Source organism: Rattus norvegicus, chromosome 16, assembly GCF_021556685.1.
Source record: "Rattus norvegicus strain SHRSP/BbbUtx chromosome 16, alternate assembly SHRSP_T2T, whole genome shotgun sequence".
Taxonomy (NCBI): domain Eukaryota; kingdom Metazoa; phylum Chordata; class Mammalia; order Rodentia; family Muridae; genus Rattus; species Rattus norvegicus.
This window is the reverse complement of record NC_141549.1, coordinates 64,814,086-64,837,530: the sequence shown is the minus strand read 5'-3', so window position 1 is coordinate 64,837,530 and position 23,445 is coordinate 64,814,086. Positions and strand designations below refer to the sequence as shown.

Here is a 23,445-nt window from a genome sequence, read left to right as displayed (position 1 = left end):
TTCCTAAGACTCCATGTTACAATTCACATCCCCAGCATGAGTAGGTAGCACTTACCTGTCATCACAGTACTGACTGACTTGAAACCAGTGTAGACACACAGACACACCCTGTCAGAGACATACATGCACACGCACAAGCACTCTCGACTTTAACTTGCCACTTGGCATCAAATTTGGCTCATGGTTATATGTGTGGATCCTCTGCTCCGGTGTGAGCTTGATGCTGTGTGGGGCCAGGAAGAGCTGAAATGTGGGTCAGCACTAAGGACAAGAAGATATTTAATGGGACCACTCATTTACCAACACTGGAATTGATTATACATGGAAGGCTCTCAACACCCCCTGCTGGAATGAAGGAGTCTCAGTCCATCGCTAAGGAAGTCAGTCTCCTTACAGCAGCTCAGAAAGTCTTCCTTGAAACAGGACACACCCCTCACAGACTTCACAAAGGATGTGGGTCAGCTCACTTGAGGTGACCTCTTTGTATTGACCACTTGTGATCCCTCCTTCCTCAGAAATCTTCCTCTCAATCACGCTCCACAGTAAGGTTTGGGATATCCAGGAAGGTGAACTAAATGTCCTTTTACCCTTCAGGGAGTTACTGTTTAAATAAACAATTCTTCCGCAGCAGTATCCTTTGCCCGAGACCCCAGCGGAGAAAACCTATTCCTACAGCAGGCAAGCAGGTCTATAATGGCTAAAAGAGAAGAAGGGGGTTGGGGGAGGGAGAAAAAGAAAAAAACATCCTCGAGGCTGGAGAGATGGCTCCAGGGCTGAGTGCTGAGTGCTCTTGCAGGGGCATGAACTCAGGGTCCCAGCGCCCATATTAGTGCTACAATCACCTGTACCTCCAGTTCCAGGGCATGACTCCTCCATGCCTCCACAGGAATCTGAGGGCACAATGGTGCACATAAGCTCTCCCGGCACACATGCACATAAGAACAAATGCCAAATAAAAGAAAAACTCTTCTTCCTTCTTTTGCTTGATCAAGCCAAAGGAGGGAGAGATGGAGAGAAAGAATTTTCAGAGTCAGTATTTAAATTAAAAAAAAAAAAAAAAACAAGACAAAATACAGCTGAGAATATATACCAGTTTGTATGGACTTGAATACAGGAAAAAATCTCCACGTCCAAACAAGTAAACGGAAACCGAGGGAGCGAGCATGGCTGCAGGGGACAAAGCTCGAAGTGACTAAGGAACACCGTGTAGCACGTGACAGCAGTTACAAGCAGCAGTATCTGTACACAATGCACGCACTCTGCAGTAGCTCCCTTTCAAGAATTATGATTCTATAACTTATAAACAGGTTAGCTCAGCAGAAACCCAAATCAAATCAGAGGGCTTTGACAGAGACTCAAATGTGAGTAAAGATGGAAAAATACTAAGTAAAGCCAAAAGCATTCTAAAAAAAAAAAAAAAGTTAAGTACTTGACTAGGAATAAATGTAAACACCCGGATTCAAAAAACAAAAAAATAAAAAAACGAGGAAGGCATTAGTATTCCTTGCTATTCTTTAATTTGCCAATGGTAGTTTCGCCTATTCAGTAGCAACCATGCAATGAGGTAACAAGCAGTTATTTTCCTAGGGCACGAACCTGCCCTGATGTCAACATGGCTTATGTGGGAAAATGGAGTCAGCCTAGCAGTCCTCCTGGTGTCTGTCCTCACAATGATGTGCTTCTTTCCATCCCTGAGCAGCTCTGCTAGCCTGTGTAGCAAATTCTCAGGTCACCAAGCACATCTGTTTTTTCTTTGATGCTGAGTTAGAAAAACTTGATGACTCTACTAGATTATATTGCTCACAGAAATAATATGATCACAATTACTAAGGAAAGGGTAAAAAGCAAAACAAACAACAGGCAAAAATTGGTCCATGAAAATCGCGAGAAGGGTTTAATTCCGTAAGTCCATACTTTCAGCCTCTAGATAGTTTTACATCATTATCTCCAGAGCACAGTTTGATTTTAGAAATAGGAATTATTTCCCAATATATACTGGTCACTCACTAAGACAAGCCAGGTTTAATAACTATGGCACAAAACATTTCACCTCACAGTACTGAATACAACAAATGTTTACCATGAGCTGTAAGTCAATCGCAAAGCAGGGCACATTCACAAAGGAGAGGGAAGCCAATGAGCAAATTTTCAGAATCTCCCATTGATTAGTAAGTTATAGCTCTCATAATTTCACTTGTATTTCCTACTAACACTTTTTAGAGTCAGGGTCTCATTAATGGCCCAGGATGGCCTCAGATTCACTTATGCTAGGAACTGAACCCAGGACCTCTGAAAGAGCAGCCAGCACCCTTAACCTCTGAGCCATTTCCCCTGCCCAGTATTTTAGTTATTTTATGCTTATGAATGTTCTGCCTGTTGGATTCTTTGACTTGAACCTGGGTCTTCTAAAGGAGCAGCAAGTGATCTTAACCACTGAGTCATCTGTGCTCTCCAGTAACTAGACTTTAAACTAGATCCTATGGCCTATTATAAGGTTTCCAGTTATGAGATGAGATCCCAGTACTTTATTACATTTTGCTTACTTGGACACATATGCATGTATATGTGGGAGCAATTCCAACGGTGTGCATGTTGGGAATCAGGGGACATCCTTGAGTTAATTCTGTCTATCATGTGTGTTCTGGGGATCAAATTCAGGCTGTCAAGGTACGCTCCTTCAGAAATGATTCCCTGGCCTGAACACAGGAACAGATACAGATATGCAGAAAATGTTCCAAAAAGAAACACCTGAATTTGCTGCTCAGCGAGCACTTTGTTGAATGGAGCAGAGTGAGTGACACACGGGACAGCTGCTGTCACCTCTGTCTCAGATCCTTAGTTTCTTCCCAGATCGGGCTGGCTGAGCAACTTACTCATGTGCTGTGTAGGGAGGCCCACTATGGGTGTGTCTACACCAACTTGCAGACTTTTTTTCTGATCATTATTCCCTGAAGGATTATCGTTTATTAAGTATAAGCTACCTAGAGATCATTAAAATATATGGGGGAATATGTGCAGGTGATATATAAACATTATGCCATCTGAAGTACAGAACTTGAACACCTGGAGAATCTGGTACGCACACACAGCATTCCTGGAACAAACCTCTCACTGGTAACCCCTTAACTTCACCTACAAACTTACAAAGTTAAAAGGACCACACTTTACTTAAAATTCAATGGGTAAACACTGCCTTTCAATCCTTTCCACACTTTCAAAAAATGTATTTAATTTAATGGTGGTAATGTAGAAAATCATTTTAAATTTCAGTATCAGTAAGACATGACGTTCAAAGCATGAACCAATAAATCTTCCACCTGAAAAGCAAAGGAACACATCTCGGACTCCTTACATTATAAAATTCAGTTCTAAGCTGGGACTGGTTACTGTGTGTGACTGGTTACTGCTCATATCAAAAGTGCTGGTGACAAAGGATCTGGTGTGCCCTCCCACAAAATGTCTGCATACATACCATCTATCTGTAACTGTAGGAAACGTTTAAGGTGCTTGAAGGTTGTACTAGCTCAGATTCATTCACTTGCTACCTTTGTAGCAACTGATCCAGACAAAAACGTAGTTACTTTCTACTATGCGGCATCTGTGGGGCTGGAGCGCCCTCTACTGGTAAGGATGAGGACACACTCATTAGCTGTCCTCCGTGCAGTTTTTCATTGATTCGAAGTTCACATCCATCCTGAAGCATCCGAACCGCTATTCTAGCAATGTTCTTAGAGTCATCAAGACCACTGTGAGGTCGCCCATCATAATCCATGCCTAATTTTTCAAGCATTATTGTTAGTTTGGTCTGGCTTCTTGGAACCTGGAAAATAAAGAACCAAGTAAGTAATTAGGAACTATGAACAGTTCAGTTAAAAAACAAGAAAAGCAATTTAGCTAAGACACAGCACAAAAACTTCAGGAGAGCAATTAGGAATCCATTCAAGGATCTTAACAAGGATGTGAATAATGTCTGAACAAAGACCAGGAAAACACCTGGAAAACAGTGAAATGAAATTATAAAAACAATTCAAGGTATGAAAAGAGAATCTAAAAGAGAAATAGAATCACTAAAGAAAAGTCAAACTGCCAGGTGTGGTGGACCACGTCTTTAATCCTAGCACTATGGAAACAGAGGCAGGCAGACCTATCTCTGTGAGTTTGAAGTCAGCCTGGTCCACATAGTGAGTTCCTGTGATGCTCTAAAAGATCAAAGGGGAAATTTTTTTTGAAAAGTTCAGTAAGTCAAAATAAAAACAAAATGGCAGAGAAACTTTCAGGTCACAAAGACACAGTAGAAAAAAAGATCAAAGAAAATAATAAGTTTTAGAAAAAAGAAAAAACAAAAACCCCATATTCCAAACATCCAGGAAATCTGGGATGGGAGACTATGAAAAGACCAAACCTATAAACAATAGGCACAAAGAAAGGAGAAGAAACCTAGGTTAAAAGCACAGAAAAGATTTTAAACAAAATCATAAAAGAAAATTTCTTAATTCTAAGGAGATGCCCAGCAAGGTTCAAGGGGCATTCAGAACACCAAATACAGACCAGAAAAGAAACTCCCCATAGCACTTCAATAATCACAACACTTAAACACACAAAACAAAAAACAAAACAAAACAAAACAAAAGCTGCAGGGGAGAAAGACCAAGTCACATATAAAGGTAGACCACTAACATAACATCTGACTTCTCAATGGAGACTCTGAAAGCCAGAGGGCTTGGACTGATGTACAAGCTTTGAAAGACCACAGGTCTACACAGACTACCACACCCAGCTAATTAGGGAATGAATAAAAATGGGTGGCACTGAGAAGGTGTGCCCACAGGAAGACATTTCCATGCCCTGGAACACGGAGGGAAACTAAGACTGAATCAATTCTCAATGGTCTGGGCAGAAGACAAGTCAGGCTGCTGGATTTTTTCATAACAACACAGGCATCTCCCAGGGAAGAGGAATACTATTGCTACTTTTCCTGTTCACCCGCTGTCAGAGGAGCCTCTTACAGCAGATGGGAACTAACAAAGAGACACAGGATTACACAGTCTGCAGGGCGAGACCTCGGAGCATTCAGTCCTAAATGGCTGTCTCCACCCCGCTCTGCCCGAGGGGTTCAGGGATCTATGCAGAAGAGATGAAGAGTAGTCAGAAGTGACAGATGGTTCCCAGGAAACCGTATCTCAGACATGAGGACTGAGACACACGAACTCAAAGGCTGTAGCAGCATACAAAGGGCCTGCAAAGGTTCAAGGGAGATGGGGTCCCAGTGCTGAGGGTAAAGTTCCCGCCCCTAACCAAAGCTATCTGTAACTGATGCCCACGGGCAACAGAAACGTTAAACTTCCTCCAATGTCATCTCACTGAGTATACTAACCACCCTCCAGGAGTAACTGGCCAACACAAAAAAGTTCAATGGTATTTTCATACCTTTTGTCTTATTTTGGCTATTTTAGCTTGGGGTATTTTTTTGGTCTTATTGGTCATTTGCTTATATACTTTGGTTTCCATTTTTGTGAGTTTGTGTGCGTGGGTGTGTACACGTATACACAGGTATTTTAAAGAGTAAGGACATAAGAGTTGGGTGGATGGGGAAGATCAGGGAGGAGTTGAGAAAGGGAAAAATTGTGACCTGAATATATTTATGAATTTTTTTAAATTAAAAAACTAGGTTAAAGCTGAGCAGGAGGTGAAATAACTACAGGTGATGAGCTGTTGTCAGTTTTCTGATTCAAAATAGCGAAGACAAGCAAGTGAGGACAGCACAGAAACGCGACAGCGTCTCTTTAGGCTGGAGCTGAGTCATGCCTGGCTCAGATTTTCCTTTCAGATAGGTTTTGGATTTTTTTGTAACATTTTTAAAAAAGTTGGGCTCTTTTTTATTCCCAAAATGAGTGACAAGAAAAACCCATAAAAACAAAAACATTATAAAATATAATCAAAGGACTAACAAGGCATAGCCGAACCGTGATAAACTAATAGCAAAAAGCCTAATTTAAAAGAACAAAGGATGGGCAGAAGAGAGCAGCACACCCCCAGCAGATTAGTGCACACCTAAGTGTCAGGAAGTCCCAGATGGCACAAGGATCTGGATCTACTGTGAAGGACACAATCTGACTGCACGGAGGCAGCGCAGCACAAGAAGCAACGCCAATAAGGCACACAGCGTGTGACCATCAGCTACACCCCCAGGTTTACACCCTAGGACGTGAGCACTAAGTCACCAGAGGACAAGCAAGAACGTTTTTAGCAGCACTGTTCTGAAAAACCCTAAACTAGAAAGAAAAGAAAAGAAAACAAAACAAAAAACCACTCTCCCTGCCCTGCCAATGTAATTTTCAATAAAGTATTTAAGAAAAAGTACCTCTTTTAAAAAAAAAAAAAATCAAACTACATTAGGACATACTTTATCAAGAGCCGTTGTAAAAGGAGATGATGATGACAAAGAATCAGACATGACAAAAGGACTATTTGACAAAGCAAACAGCCAAGGGACTTTCAGAAGACTGAAGGACAGACAAGCTAAAATTACAAGATTAAGGGCTCCAAGACAGAACCCTGAAAGCCAGCCACAGACTGCGAGTACTGAAGTGTCACAGTCCGACCAGCCAGGGGTGGGCACAAGCTCACAACCTCAGCCCTCTGCAGCGGCTGCCTGCTGAGGCCCTGCTTCCATCCCACAGAGAGCAGGAGAGGGAGGCTTCCTGAGTGGTCTCTAGTCTCACAGGCACAAGCATTGAGCAATGACTCAGTTATCAACATGCATGGCGGGAGACAGGAGACTTAACAGAGCTGAACCAGGCCTCACTGTAGGAATTCAACAGCTATGTCACAAGGAAAATTCAAATACAGAATAAGCCTAAGCATGCGACCCAAAAAGTGCAAAGGTAAATATGTGAAGAGACCACCTTCTTAAAGGTGAGAGGATTTGTGTGAGAGTAAGAACCAGTTCTGAGAAGGACTGTGACCGGAGTGCCCACTTCTCTGTCTTTAAATATTAGCTTAAACTCTATACTACTTATACATAATAACTTTGATCAAAATAAAGTAAAATTAAAAAGGAGTGGCGAGAGGGGTTGGGGATTTAGCTCAGTGGTAGAGCGCTTGCCTAGTAAGCCCAAGGCCCTGGGTTTGGTCCCCAGCTCCAAAAAAAAAAAAAAAAGGAGTAGCGACAGCTTAGGCATATAGTGCTTGCCCAGCAGACACAAGGCCCTAGGTTCAAGTTCTAGTACACAACAAAAGCAAAATAAAATCCTATAGCATTTGTCCCAGAAGCAATCCATTTATGAATCTGTCTGTTAAAGGTAATGCATTAAATGAGAATAAAAGGCAGAGAGAGGAGCCACAGTTCTAATCTCAACACAACCGAGATTATAAAAAGTAAAAATTACATAGCTTTCTTTTTTTCCTGTGAAAAACACCTTTAAAAAAAAAATCCATGGGATGGAGGGCTAGCCCAGCTGTTAAGAGCTGCTCTGGTTGCTCTTGCGAAACCCAGGTTGCGTTTCCAGGATCCGTGTGGTGGTGCCCGACCATCGCCAACTCAAGCTCCAGTGGACCTGACCCCATCTTCTCGGCCATGGGCATCAGGTACATCAGGTATGCTCATGGTCCATACACATACATGCAGGCAGAACACTCATACACATCAATTTAAAAACCTAAAACAACTTAGTACCCATATAAAATCACGGCTGAATATTTATGTAAAATAGAGCAAACATGGTTAAGAACATAATAAAAAAGGAATTTTTACCTTATAAAAGTTTCCGTAAGACTTGCGAATATTGATCCACTTTTTAGCAAAAGAAGGGTACTTGAGTCTGCTTAGTTGGCACTGGATGTTTAAGAACTTACTCATATCCCAGGAACTTATAAAGAGAGAAAAATGTATGAAGTAAGTGCTTCTATTTGTGTTTTCTTTCATTAACTTCCTCATATTCACGCAAAATACCAAGCTTTGATTCCTAGAAAGTCTTTAAAAGGGGAAAAAAAATGCAGTATTTTCTTGACAAACTATTCTTACTAAGCTCATCTTGATAGCTTTTGTGGTTCTGATTCTTGGCCAAACTTCCAGCGCACAGACCAGTCAGAGCCATGCTATACTCTAAGACCTTGTCTCCAAACAAGGCCAGAAGCTGAGCTCATTCGAATGTGGCCTTCCTTGGGCAAAGTCAAAACAGCAGCAATTAGAACTTCAGCAGGAAATGTTACAGTCCCTCAACTCAGTTACCATAAAATCAAAAACAACAGCGTGCTTCTGTGTACTTTTAACAGTCTGAGCCGATCATCACTAACTCTGAGCTGCCTAAATTATTTCTGGAGGCATCAACTACTATTTGTGCTACTGTTCTAATAAAAACAAAAACAAAACAAAACATCATACCAATTTTGAATGATCTATCACAATATCTAAGATTTTAAAAAATTGCCTCCACTTTGTAATATGATAGAAACAACTGTCAATGTTAGCAGGAACACTGCCCATGTTCAAAATCAGTAAGATTTCTAAAGAGCCCAGATTTCTAAAAGCAGTGACAATGTGGTAAGTTCCATGCACACCTCCTGCTACGTGAAGACCTCTAAACCTGTGTGAACAGCACCCTAACCTGGGAGCACAGCACATGGCATAACAGAAACCAGAAGAGAAGCTGTTTGCGGCTTTTTCCTTTACCTTGACCTTGGTACAATGTCTACAGTGTCTCTAATCCTTCTTCCAACCCTTCAGATTTTCCTATGGAGACTTTCATTTTTCTTCTCTTTCTGTTTTTTTTCCCCCAGGGAGGAAACATAAGTAGAATTTTGAGATAGGGTCCCAAAATACTGCCCAGGATTGCCTCAAATTCCCGATGTGCGCTGACCTTGAATCCCTGATCCTCCTGCCTCCAATGCTCAAGTGGGGGATAACAGATGAGCATCCCAACACCCAGTACTCATTTCTTTTCATCTGACAGGTAACTGGGCTTGGAAGGCTATGGGGTAATAAAGGACATGCTCTGAAAGGATTGCCAACATCTATAAGAAAGAGCACACATTAGACAGTCAGCATGGCAGACATCCCCGTGGCTGCAAGACGTGGAAGGAGCAGCGAGCTGTGGTGCAGGGCAAATCTGAAGGAGAGGGTGACAGGGAAGGGAGTCTCCCAGAAGGAATAAAACATGAGCTGGGCAGAGGAAGGGCAAACCCTGAGTGAGTGGGCAGTCTGAAGAATGGAGGGTGAGGCAGCTGTGTGAGCAATGTGTAGTTCAAGAGGACACCAAGCTGTCGGCCTCCGTGAGCAAGCAGACATCAGGACGGCCACAGGGACACAGACAAGCAGTTTCAGAGTCCATGGGAGTATGCATCACCCTGGGTTTCTAGTTACAGACTTGGTGTGTTGGTGGCTTTCCTCCTTTCCTCCATCCTGAGAATTCAACTGTTAACTAGGGAAAGAATATGAAAAGAAAACACACTCTCTCTGTAGAGTGCCTCCCGGGGACTTTAATGAGTAACACTCTGTGGACACTGTAGAAGCTAAATGAATTAAGAGCGTCTTTTGTTAACAGGGACTTGGAAGTACTGTCCTACTTACCCATCTGTTAATATGCAGTATTTGTACTTAGTTCCCAACTCCTTTGACTTCATCCACTCGATTACTTTTTTCAGGACCTGAGGGAAAGCATCGGCTCTGTCTACCTGATCCTGAAGATACAGATGGAGAGAGGTTGGTGTAGTTACTGCTTGTTGGAGGGAAGCAACAGTATCTGAACTGTTAAACTTCTGTGATCTCCATGACTTAGACCTGCTTACTTACCACTTAAATGTTCACCTGAGACAGTAGGAAGACAGTAGGAAGTCATTTTATACCCAACAGTTAGGGACTGCTTTCAACTGAGTGTACAATCCTCCCAAAATGTACGATTTAAGATTGTCCTGGTTTTGTCAACCACACAGGTGACCTAGAGTTAGGAGGGCCAAACCCACTATAGGTAGAACCACCCCAGGCTGAATAAAAAGGCCTGCTGTGCTTGAGCCAGAAGCAAGCTAGTTGAGTGAGGCAGTCAGCAAACCTCCCTCCAGTGTCTGCTCCCACCAGTGATGGACTGTGATCTGAGGGAGGAGCTGAAATGAACCCTTTCCTCCCAAGTTGCTGTTGGCATTCATTATAGCTATAGAAAGCAAACTAGAACAAAGATCAGCCCTAGTGGCTCTCTTTAGCGGCCCCTAAGAATTCTCCATCTCGGATCTCGCCCTCTCCGCACTACACTAAGCTACAGTATGTGCGGCAGTCACACTGCTGTGGGGCTGGACTTTCTAAAACATCAATCTGACAAACTGCAGTTTAATACTTGATTTCAGGATCATAGAACCCTTTATGATTTGCTCGCCTCTGCCCAGCTCAAGCATATTCTTAAGAGCCCATAGATCTGAGTCATGCTGAACTACACCAAGTTCTGTCACCACACACCTAACATGCCCAAGCCTTCCTTTCTGCTCATTTACTTACCATGAGCAGCCCAAGTTCATTAACATGAAGACACTTCTCAGGGCAGCCCTACCTTCCAACACAGATAGACGTAAGCCCTCTGTATGGATGCCTTCACAACCAAATCAACACTAGCTTGTCACTCTTTCCACCCAAACCGTGACCACTGGTTTATCTGTCTGATCCACTACCAAAGCAGAAACTGAAGAGACTTGACATAAACATAGAGTGGGAGACAGTGAACAAACTATAGCAAACAAGAACCAAGTAAATTAACAAAAGCTACACATTAAACTTAAACAAAAGCCCAACACTGACCAACAAAGGTGTAGTCAGGACTGTAACAGACCCGTTGTAAGGCCTACGTGTCACAGAGTGCAGCAAAGCGACACTGCTCTTACTAATGCTCCATTTTACAACTGAAATCTTAGCTGCAACATCACAACTTTGAGGGATGGTTAAGTGTAGAGCTGACGCTTTAACTTTTGTTTCTGAGGTGAGTCTGCCCAGGCTGCCCAGGCTGGTTTCAAATATCTGTGCTCAAGAGAACCTCTAACCTCAGAATTGCACCCCCTACTCCCTTAGCATGTGAGACTGGTATATACCACTGCACCAGTTCTAAGACTTTTTGTTAAAATTTTTATCATAATTATATTACTATAACATTATTTACTGTTTTTTACACTTGGTCTTAGCCAAAAAAGGAGAAGCGATAGTTTACTATTTTTTTTTAAATTCTTTTAAAATTTATGTGTATGGGTATTTTGCCTTCGTATATATGTACTGTGTGCATGTTTAGTGACTATGGAGACCAGAAAAGGGCCCTGGATCCTGGGTCTAGATTGTGAATGACCATATGAATGTTGGGAATCAAACCCACACATCCTCTGGAGGAAGAGCCAGTGCTCTTAACCACGGAACCATCTCTTTTTGCTGGTGTTATTTTAATTACAGTAAGAAAGACTCACAAAACAAGGAAAACGGCAAATTAAATGGCTTATAACAATAATTTTTAAACTATCCACAAAGGAAACCACTGATTCAAAAATTTCAAATTCAAAATAAGCACTAAACCCAAGAGAAATTAAAACAGAACAGTCACCTGAGTAATTCCAGTAAGACCAATGCAGAACTCTGAAAGCTGAGAATTCACCTCTGGTCTCACATACTGCTGAAACGTGTCTTCCTGCAGGGAGGACATAAGAGAGATTGTTTCACGTCACTACAGTACAAGACATGGACATCAACAAATCCAGCCGCAGATGAACTGCATCTATTCTAGACGGATCATTTCAGAGTTGCTAAGGAGATCCCCTAACAGAAAGCCTTCTGATATTTACATTTAAAGACAGCTTATTTTGGATTTTAAAGACATCAAGTTAGCAGGTGTCTGAAAGCACACCTTCAAACCACACTGAGGTAAATATTTTCTTTACCTGTAAAATGCTGGTCATCTATTTTAAGACCAGTAACCTGTTGACACAGCTGACACTTTACGATAATGGGTTGTAAAAACAATACACTCTTCAGAAGAAACAGGCTTCAATTGTAGGAAATCAGCTCTTGTTCATTCCATAAAAGCATTCAATGGAACTAAACACCCAAAGTCAAACTTTGCCATGTGACTACAGCAACTTATAAGAACAATAATTGTGTAGCAACTTTTCATGTTGGTTTCCAAGTTATATGCTCCCAACTCTGAGAACTTTGAGGAAGCTTCTTTTTTTCCTCCTGTTGGACATGCTTTCTTCAAAGTACTAGGTTATTTTTTGAAAATTAAGACCAATTTCAAAACCTGAAGATTTAAATTGCTGTAGTCACATGGCAACTGGTAACCTCAACTATATACAAATAAAAATAACTTTTTGTAGAAAGTTTTAAAAAAAATTAGTTATACACACACACACACACACACACACACACACACACACACACACTATGGAAGCCACAAGAGGCCGTCGGCTCTCCTGGATCTCTTGGAGCAGGAATTACAGTAAGTTGTAAGTACTGATAAGCAGCCTAACTGCTGAGCCATCTCTCCAGCCCCTCAAAGGTTTAAACATTGAGAATGGCAAATGTACAGACTTTCTAAGAACAAATTGCTTTTTCAATTGGGAGGGGAGTATTTTTATTTTATGTTTGCCTGTTTTGTCTGCATGTATATCACCCAGAAGGGGGTGCTGGACTCTCTGAAACTGGTTATAGACAGTTGACAGCTACCATGAGGATGCTAGGAATAGAACTTGGATCTTCTTGAAGAACAGCCAGTGCTCTTAATCACTGAGCCATCTCGCCAGGAAAAAGAACAAATTCTTATGACACACTGACCTTACCATACAACAATCTGTTAAGCAGAGGTTTAATAAGAACAGTAAAAGAAAAAAGTAAAAAATAGCAAAGAACAGTTTAATTTCAAAAATCAAATAAATCCATTTACCAGTTTATTTTTTAAACAAGAATTTTAGTTTGTTGGATGTTATAAATATACACAACCTATAAAAGTCCTTGTGAGGTATCAATATTAACAATTTAATTATTATTTGGAGAGTTTGTTTTGCTTGAGGCAAAGGTCTCACTATATAGCCTTGGCTGGCCTACAGCTCACTATGTAGACCAGGTCAGCTTTACTTGACTCCGGCCCAAGTGTTGGGAGAGCATGCTATCACACACCACTTATAATTTATGAAAATTTCAAACATCTTAATTGTATTTATTTGTGTATTCTCTCTCTCTGTCTCTCTCTCTGTCTCTCTCTCTGTGGTGTGTGTATCTATGAATGTGTGATTACCAAGGCACAAATGTAAAGGTCAGAGGACAAGTTGGGAGTAGTCATTCCTTTTGTACCATGCTCATTCCAGTCCTCAGGCTAGGCACAAGTACCCCTTGAGCAATCTTGCCAGTCCCATGGTTTATAACTTTTAAATAAAAACCTTTCAAGGATGTAATTCCTTTGGCATTATAATCAAGTAATACTAAATATACTAACAAACAAAGAGGCAAAGTTTTTCAGAGCCTGCTTGGTGATGCTCACCTTAAATCCCAGTACTTAGAGGCCGAGGGTGGGGGATCACTTTCAATAAGCATACTACAGAGACATATTTATTCATGGACTAAATACTAATCATTAAAAAAAGTATGAACCAAGGAAGGAGGATTACAGACAACAGCTCTACAGGGGTGTCTATAATCAGGAGATAATCAGGAGTGCTTCACTTAGAGATGAACGCTAGCACCCTGGAGGGTCTCTGGGGGCAGGGTGTGTATATGGATAACCAGCTGGAAAATGGTCGGCATCTTTGAGAAAACAGGAGGCAAACCAAGGTAAAAGGAGGCTAGATGAACACATGAACTATGTTTTATTTTTTAATTTAAAGTTAAATCAGAAGTCATGGCAAGGTTTAGTATTCCTTGGGCCACTGTGTTGAAGCTGACTGGTAACAAGGATAGAAAACAGAATAAGTAGATGAAGAATTATACAGAAGCTTACAGCCCACCTAGCCTGGAACAGGTAGGCAACAGAAACAATGGAGATCGATCCTACTTCAATGAAGTAGAAAACCAACTCAGCAAAGCTGTCTTCTGACCTTCACGCAAGGACGGATGGACACACACATGGACGGACGGACACACGGACACACACGGACACACACACACACACACACACACCCCTTTATAAACTTTAAAAAAGAGAGCACAGAGCTTAAACTTGATTGAAAGAAGTATAAGGAATGGCAAGAAGGAAACAAAGAGAGGAGTATATGTAACTTATTTAAAGAGTTTCTCCGTGAAGGAGGAGGTAGCCAGCAATATCATGGAATGGGGATTTCCTGTGGTGGGACAGCATGTAATGAGAATACATTAGCAATGTGTCCTATGCCTCAGTGAGGGAAGAAAAAGGCTAAATCATTGTCCGGAACTGAGAGAAGAAATGAAATGACGGGCGGTGGTTTGCTTGGCCCAGGGAGTAGCACTGTTAGGAGGTGGAGCCTTGTTGGAGGAAGTGTGTCACTGGGGGTGGGCTTTGACACTCTCCTCCTAGCCATGTGGGAGAGTCTTCTCCTGTTTGCCTTCAGAACAAGATGCAGAACTCTCAGCTCCTTCAGCAACATGCCTGCCAGGATGCTGCCATGCTTCCTGCCTTGATAGTAATGGACTGAACCTCTGAACCTGTAAGCCAGCACCAATTAAATGTCCTTTTTAAGATTTGCCTTGGTCATGGTGTCTCTTCTCAGCGATGGAAACCCTAAGACATGAGTTACCCAAGGGTATCTAGCTGCCTTCATAGCTGCCATTTTCCCTTTTACTTTGACTACTAATCTGCTTGGAGAAGCTGATTTTAGAAACAGGCTGGATTACGCAGGTGGTAAACAGTGAGAGGCCCTGCTTCACAGGTGCAAGAAAAGGTGGCCTAAAGCTGTCCTCTGTGAGGGGGAGAACATAGCTAAGAGATTTTGAGCAGAAAAGCTGTGCATTACCATGTACAGGCCTTTCTGTTCTTAGTGAATGGACTGTGAGGTACTGTGACATCTCCTCACTCAGTTTATAAGACAGGAGGCATTATTTTGAGGGATTAATTCTAGGAAGTCCTGAACCTAAAATGCAGTGCCGATAATTACCTGGGGCATACATGTATGGCTTGGGAATGTAGACTCAGATGTTTCCCCTATGCCATCAACAATTATCTCTACAAACGGTCCCACCCTCACTGTACAGCAAAACCATCTAAGGAGCTTTAAGGAAGCACACTGATGCCAAGAGCCACTCACAGAACCACTCTCAGCACCACGCACTGGGTATTTTCCCAGCTCATTTGTCACTCCCCTGGAGACTGGTAACAGAAAAAGCACAATTTTAGCTCATGGACAAGAATAGAAACCGTCCCTAGAACTTCTGCTTCTCTGTGGTTTTTCTACTAATCATGCTGATGTGGAGCTCACAGCAATATGTAGAAATCTCCTTTTGTAATTCTATTTGCAGCTAAGGTGGCAAACAGGAGCTCCTGGCTCACTGATGAACAACAGAATAGGTGCCAGTGAAACAGATGAAAATGCAACATTCACTTACGATCTCTAAGCTGTGTGTATTCAACAGAACAACAGGAAACTCAATAATTTCATGTAGGAACTCGGCTGGGTTCCCCTCTTCACAGGTGGCCTCAAAGTCAATAATACAAATATAGTCATAGTAACTGTCCACGGCGTTGCTTTCTTTCAGCATCAGCTTCTGCTTCTTGTAATAGTTTTTCAGTCTCTTCTTTAGAACATCCTTGACTCCTCTAAAAACATAAGATTAAGTAAATGTTACAGTCAAGAATTAAAACTCCTAGCTGCTGGCACTAGCTTGCAGTTGCAGCCACAGCATAACTAAGGAATGCTGGCTAAGACAAACGTAAAAAAAGAAAACCTCAAAGCTAAGCTAGCAAAGAGCTACTGAAAACACAATGATTAATATGACAAAAATTTCCTTCACAAAAGTGTCTTCTTCATTGTATCTAGTATTTCGAGCCATAACCGTGAACTTGCACACAATACTGCCCTGTATTAACATTATATACATGATATAATGTATATAATGACATATATATATATGACAAACTGTAATGTTGAATAAGAAAATTCAGGTAAATTGAACACACTGTACTCTTTGTTCTGCATTCCTGGGTTAAACAACTATGAAAGCATTAGGGCCCTTAAGTTGAATGTCTTACAGCTACTTCAAAAATAATTGAGAATATACCACCTGAGAGCATGCTTTGAGAGATCACTAAGACATTCAGTAAGAGTGAGTGAACCTAGGTTGCTCGATTTCTTGGTCTCATCACCAATCAGTGACTTAAAACTTTCATTTTGGCCCGGTTGTTTTCCTTTCTAAACGACCAGTGAAGCATTGAACAAGAATCCTACATATTATTGAAAACGATAATCAACCAATGCTTGTTTTAAACAAATCCTTTTAGTAGTTTTTCTTTTTTTTGAGATAGGGTCTCACTACTATATAGCTCTGGCTGTCCTGGAGGCTGGTTTAGAACTCAGAGATCCACCTGCTTCTGAAGCCTCCTGAGTGCTGGGATTAAAGGTGTGTGCCATCATGCCCAATGTTTTAATGTTTTCTTGGGTCACCTGTGAGATGTGACTACTTAAGTTACTTTCTGTTCATTTCTTTTCTTCATCTTATTATCTATTGTTTCTCTGAAGAAATGGCCCGATGGTGGCACAAACATTGAACTAGCTGCCCAGGGTGAAAACCTCTCCTCTCTAACATCTGCCTTGCTCTTCTATATCAAGCACCATGTTTACCAGCTCTACCTCTGGGCACTAACCACTCTGAACCAGGTTACCCTCAATCTCTCTATTACAGTTTCTCTTAGCTTCATGGAGGACAGCAGAGGCCACGCTGATCACAGCCTGTAGCACACTGCTTCACCTCACAGTAGGAACCGAGCACTAAACCTAGCACCAGCACGTGGGAGGCAGAGGTAGGAGGATCTGATTTCTGTGAGTTCAAGACCAGCCTGGTCTGCAGAGTGTTCTCCAGTATAGCCAGGGCTAGACAGAAAAACCCTGTCTCATAAAAAGCCAAACCAACTAACCAACCAATCCAAAACACACACCCCCCCCAAAAAAAAAAAACAAAAAGAAAAACAAAAAACTGAGCACTAATTCAATTTCTTGTGTAAGTCCTCTTCAGTGGCTTCTTCCCTCAGGTACAAAGTAAAAGCAGACTTCAGCACAGGGGTCCTTCACTTGGCCTCAACTTAGGATTTCAGTATCACGTCAAATACTCCTTCTCCCCACAGCATGCTGCCACACCATAAGCTGTGATTATACAGCACGGTGCACTGTAGTCTGAATTGGTGACATGCTTTCGAATTCCTTTAAGTTTGTTTATACAATAAAGCCAAGAACATATGACAGAAAACATACAAATAGAATAGAAATTACAAGGTCTTCCTTCTTGTTTTGTTTTAAATTTCTTTTTGCCTGAAATATGCTCTTTCCTTTTCCTATTTGGCATAATTTAAATGTCACATTTCTGAATTCCTGGGCCACAGTGTTTTGCCCCCTCAGCTGTACTTGGCCAGGAATCCAACATTCATATACTACAACATCCAGGACTGTGGGCTGGACTCACACAGTACAACATCCAGATGACCATGAAACAAAGGGTGCCTCAGACCACACTTGTGCCAAAGGTAAAATTAAGGAAACATACTTGCTACACAGACATGACTATACAGTTACACACTGAGAGTACATTTCTAAAATACTCACAAACTTTGACTCAAACAGATCTTTTGCCTTCTAAAGAAGAAAATAGAGTTGCATGAGAAGACTCATGCTAAAGAATATAAATTATAGCTGGATTTGAATTATCTCATGGTAGGAAATTTTTACTTTTATTATATTTTAGTGGTTTCTAAAATGAGCAGGTACTACTTATGTAACTAGAAGGTGATTTTGGTTTTAAGAATTAGAGTATATCAATCGCTTCAAGTAACAAGTTAGAAGTTAGTTTTAATGACCTTGTTTCAAGCTTGAATTCTGAAAGTTTAGCTCTGAGCTCCTCCTTGCTCATCCTGTTGATACAACCATTTGTCATTGCAATCTCTTTGTAAACCGGGTCACTGAAGTCACCGCCATTGGAGGTTATGAACTTAGATCCATCTGTGTCTTTGCCATCAAGTCTGCATCGCTGCTTTTTCTATGAAATAAGGAGAGGTAAGTTATAATCCGTGCAGATATAGTTTTAAAGTTGCAAACTCTTCATGTACATGGACAGTGAAAAGCTCCCCTTGGTGCCAGTGGAGGAGGGCAGGAAGATGAAAAGATGTTTCCAACATAATTGGCCTCGCTCTATTCTGAGTCACAAGATTCCTCAGAGGCAATGAAGCTAAGTAAAAAGAGGACAGACACTAGAGTCAGAGCCATGTCAGTTTGGGGCCTCGGCTAGCCAGTTACTAGCAGCATGCCCTTGGGCAATTTTAGCCTCTGATCTGTAAGTTCCTCACCTACACAAATATAATCGTCCTAGATGATACTTGGTAATGGTAAACAGTATTTTGGTAGCATTTATCCAAGTATGAGACTGTGTACACAGCAGGCTAACTACTAATAAACAGTGATTTTACCCATGATCACAAGACTATAAACAAATCCTTTCACAAACAATATCCCAAACTCAGAAGTAGACTGTTGAAGTGACTTTTACATCACCATGCATGCATAAAGCAGTGACTTCCTGAGGACATTTTAACCTGGTTTTATTTCACAAAGTTAACAGAACCTGCCCCAAATGAAAAGAAAGCAGATGTTAGTTCAGAACTAAAACTTCCTAGCATTAAAACAGACAAATGCCTTCTGTTTTAAACCACAATTTAAGTCACGCATTATACCATGTATTCAAATCTACAGTGGTCCTTTTGTGTCACGTGACTATTCTATATTCCTCATGGGCAGACCTAAACCACAAATACAATAATTTCTAAGGAATTTTTAAAGTTAATTAAATGTCTATATACGACATTACAAATATAAATGATGTTTTTAGAACTGTCAAAAAGTTTATTTACAGGTGGGAGAGATGGTTCAGTGATTAAGAGCACTGTTGTTTTTCCAGAGGTCCTGAGTCAATTCCCAGCAATCACATGATGTCTCACAAGCATCTATCTGGCGCCCTCTTCTGGCATGCAGATGTACATGCAGATAGAGCACTCAATAAGATTATGTACCACTACACTCAGCCTGAAAAAGTTAATTTACTGTTAACATATAATGTGTATTTACTTGGTCATAATTTACTACATTGTCCCCAAGTAAACTTTACAAATTATGGAATAAAGAGGAATCCCCACAGAGAGGCTGCAGTCCCTAGCTTGAGACTGTCAAAGGATCAAGATCGCCTCCCACTCTAAGCTTCCAACTGCAGCAAACTTACTAGGAGTGAACTGCTAGGTGCTGTGCCGGAGAACTCAGAACTCTCATTGCTGCTCTCTTTGAGAAAGAGGCCAATAATTTCACTGCATGAATCGTTCATGAGCGGGAATAAGCTTGTCAAAAATACATGTTACAAAAGCAAGCCCTTACCTTGTAAATCAGAATATGCTTAGACAAGTGTTTTTAAGATCACACTGCACTTTGACCAAATAACTAGCTTTCAGGCATATTTTAATTTCTCCTTAGACATTATCAGGATACTTTAAAGTTACAATGAATTTTAAGCTCCATTGTTTTTCAGGTTACAAAATTCTAAACAAAACAGTTTAACCAAAATCCTTAACTTAAACAAATTCTCTTTGAACAAATCCATTCTGATACACTTGAATTCTTACCTAAAAATCTAGCTTCAAAAATTTATCACACAAACGCACTTATTCTAGACAAATAAATGGTCATTTCTATAAAGATTTACTTGTGATGCCAAGGTTCAACTACCAGCCTTGATTCTGTGAAATCTATTACTCCCAAATTTCAGGTATACACTACAAGTTTAAAAAAAAAAAAGTTTAAATAACTTTTTATTAAAAGGAAAGGAACAGAAGGGAATATTCACAACCGCACACTCACAATTCTCTGCAAATGCACACTCTTAGTGAATTAACATCCAATATTAGCACTAGCATTCACTCATCTCTAGACTCCTCTCTCACGTGTGACATAGAGGACTGGCCAGATAAGAATAATGGAGGTGGAGTCACAGCATGGAAGGAAATACTCATTTCACAGATCCTTGACATCCTGTAATCTGCATGCACCCAATTAAATATACACACGTTTGTAATATTACAAATAAGACAGTCCTTTACATTATGGGAAAGGATCATGAACTTTACTAATTTGCTACACTGCAGAGAAGGGCCTTAAGAGTGTGGAACTTAAGGATGGGTTTGCACACTTTTTAAATGAACACAACTTATTTCAAAGTATCAAAGTTTTATAAAGTAACCAGGAAGTAACCACTTCTCAACGAAACCTGTTTTCACAATTTTGTTGCCAAATACTATGCACTACCCATTTACTAAATAAATAAATAAATAAATCAACTACGGAAATTGGAGTTGGTGGAAATTTACTATGTAAATCTCAAAAACAACAAAAAAACTTTTGTTTTGAAAAAACAAAACAGTTGCTAAGAATCAATGGGAACACAGACCCAGGCCTTGAAAGCATTCTCTCTCAGTCTCAGGACTCTGAAAGGCAATGAAGTGCATTCGACTTCCCTTATGAAAAGCCTTACAAATTAAAATTAGATTTAGAACCGACTTAGATGATGTTGTCCACAAGGTATATTAGAACGAAAGGGGCATCATTCTATAAGGGGCAAATGGAAGCTTCTTTCAGCCTTCCAAAGTACCAACTTAACAAGGAATAATCTGGAAAGATCCAGAGAAGCATGCTCAGTACAAGGGGAACACAAGATCCTAAGTTTGAAAACACTCCACTATAAACACAAGGAAGCCAGAGTGGACAGCAAAGATGTGCTAAGAAATGAGCAAAGGCGGAAGAGAAGCAAACCAAAGAAGGCACGGACTGAGCAGAGCAAACTAGACACACTCAGACTTAAAATATATTTTAAAGGCTATTCTGGTTACTACGCGAAGGTGTAAATGGAAAAAACAAAGGCACTGGGAAGCCTCTTCGGAATACCCACCTTTTGACATTTTGGTTTTGAGCTTAGCCTTTCGCGGCCAAGCCATCTCTCTACCCTGGATTTTAGTGCTCAACTCCTATTAGGAAAAAGCGACGGATTTTAGCATCTGGTTCGCAACCCGCGGCGCTAGCCAACACTAATTCATCAGGATGAATAAAAAAGTCCGGGGATCGCCTCACAATCGTGCTGCTGTCGTGAGGATGTACCATTAGGGTACCAAATCACTTAGTAAGCCGATCGTGGCTGGGTTCTGGGCATGACAGTAAGGGGACCAGGGAAACACCGGGGGAGGGTCCTCTCGGGAACAGGCGCACCTCGGGGTGCAGATGGCAGTGGGCCGTCTGGGGCTGGGAAGACACAGGCTGCCGGAGCATCCCAAATGGCTGGAAGCCTCATCTGGCGGTGAGGGTGGGCGCGGGAGATAACTCAGCCAATCAGCGCCACCGGGCTGATGGGACGGCAGTGCGCCCGCGCGCGCCGAATGTTTACGCGGAATTCTCACTCGGAACTTCCCGCCCGACCTCCTCCCTCAGCTCAGGGTGCTCGCCCCGACTGGGACGGAGCAGGGGAGCGAGCGAGGCCGCCCCGCGCGAGCACCCTCACCTCCACGCTCAGCGGCCGGGACTCCTCACACTCTGGCCGCGGCGTCTTCTGCTGCGCCGCGTCGCCGCCATGCTCCCGGCCCCGCTCGTCCTCCATGCCGCCTCTCGCGCCGGGAGATGGCCGCTGACGCTCGCTGTCACTCCACCGAGCCCCACGAAGCCGCCTTTCTCCCTTGAAAAACTACCGCGCTCACGTTCCCGCGGCGGCCGTCACACAAACTCCGCCGGACGCCTCCTACTTCCGGGAGCGTGTGGCGTCGTCACGCCGCGCAGGCGCAGAGGGCAGGTCGCGCGCGCGCGCGCGCGAGGACGGCGGCGGGAGAGAGCCCGGGAGAGGAGAGCTTTGGGGAAGTAGGGGTGGCTAAGCCGGCCAGTTCAAAGATGACCGTGCTACGCCTACTGCCTAGGATGCGCGTGTGAAGCTGCCCTAATTAGTGTTTGCTGCAGGTCCTAAGGTCTTTCCCCTAGTAATCCAGAAATCTATTTATTATCTTCCCGTAGCCGAAGCGGCTTTGACAATGGCCAGTGTGGTCTATGCCCTTCTGCAGATGCGTTCCTCTTGTCTAGACATCTCAGGTTTTCTTTCGGCCAGTTACACGCTTAAATCTACAGGATTTCCTCCCTTTCTGTTGCTGTTTGGCATTTGGTGAAGTTTGTTCAATCATTTCACTTAGGGAAAATGTTTTTTTCATTCCCACCGCTCCCCACCCGCGCCTCTGTTTATGGGTGTTTAACCTGCGTGCATGTCTGCACTGAGTGTGTGCAGTACCCCAGTGGGGCGGAAAAGCGTTGGGTTCCTGGGATTGGTGTTAGAACTGAAAAGAAAATTATACAAATTCTAGGTTTAGAAATATAAAATTAAAAGAGTTAGCCCCAAAAGCCACAAACTCAGGGCTAAGCCCTGCCGCCAGGAATAGCAGGCCATAAAGATAAAGAAAAGGAATGCAGGATCCAGCTCAGGCTATCGAGGACTGACCCATAAACCATCCAAAGACGTCCCCCCAGCTTACTCAGAGTCATACTTTAACCAGATGTCCTCCAGACCCTGATAAGCCCCTACTTGTGCTTTTCAGCCATTGTGTCCTGCAGAGAGCACTCCAAGAAACCGGGCAGCCCAAGCCTAACCAGAGGTGTTTCAAATACAAATGCTCCATCAGTTTTGACAAACTTTTAAAAATAATGAAGACCTGAAGACCCTACCCTTCTCCTGATTTAGTAGCTCTGTTCCAGGAACCTGGGGGCCATAAAACCTTCTGGCGTCCCCTTATCTCCTAGAGCCATAAAACAATCCTGTAACTTGTGGTGCATTCCCCTTTGACATCCCCCATCCCCTGGTGCTCACAGCCTCTGCCTTTAAATACTCTTTTTCCCAGCCTCTCGGGGTCGACACCTCTGTCTCCTGCGTGGGATATGTGTCGGCCCGGAGATCTCTGTAATAGGTCTCCGTAATAAACCTCGCCTTTGCTTATTACATCCAAAATGGTCTCTCTGTGTCTGGGGTCCGCGATTTTCCCAAGACTTGAGTAAGGGTCTCTCTGCGTGGGATCTTTCAGAACCAGTTGGGAGTTGTCCTGTGCGTGCTGGTGTTACAAAGATTTGAGAGGCAAAGGAAGGAACCACCATTCCAACCGAAGTGTCTGGGCAAGGCAGATTTTACTCTTGATCAACGGGTTTATTCAGAAGAGTGAATTTATAAAAGACAGGATGGGTGTTTGGTGATTATTCTAACTTGGG

General features: G+C 42.2%; 2 protein-coding genes across 3 annotated transcripts; both read right to left on the bottom strand.

Annotated features, from left to right (window-relative positions):
• Erich1 (glutamate-rich 1) overlaps positions 1–23,445 on the bottom strand; it is a gene marked incomplete at its 5' end in the record, with an annotated part of 52,793,804 nt that overhangs the window by 18,826,833 nt on the left and 33,943,526 nt on the right.
• Positions 1,872–21,941, bottom strand: Eri1 (exoribonuclease 1). Of its 3 annotated transcripts, XM_087588666.1 has the most exons (8): positions 21,424–21,941; positions 21,110–21,185; positions 17,985–18,163; positions 15,527–15,737; positions 11,565–11,648; positions 9,569–9,678; positions 7,754–7,868; positions 1,872–3,820 (listed from the first exon to the last, which is right to left on the bottom strand). In XM_087588666.1, exons 3-8 carry the CDS (start codon positions 18,059–18,061, stop codon positions 3,578–3,580), a joined length of 840 nt encoding a protein of 279 aa, XP_087444792.1. In that variant the 5' UTR covers positions 18,062–18,163; positions 21,110–21,185; positions 21,424–21,941; the 3' UTR covers positions 1,872–3,577. The 3 variants fall into 3 exon arrangements, with proteins under 3 accessions (XP_087444792.1, XP_087444791.1, NP_001014165.1); XM_087588665.1 differs by having other exon boundaries at positions 21,110–21,941; NM_001014143.1 differs by lacking the exon at positions 21,110–21,185 and having other exon boundaries at positions 21,713–21,935.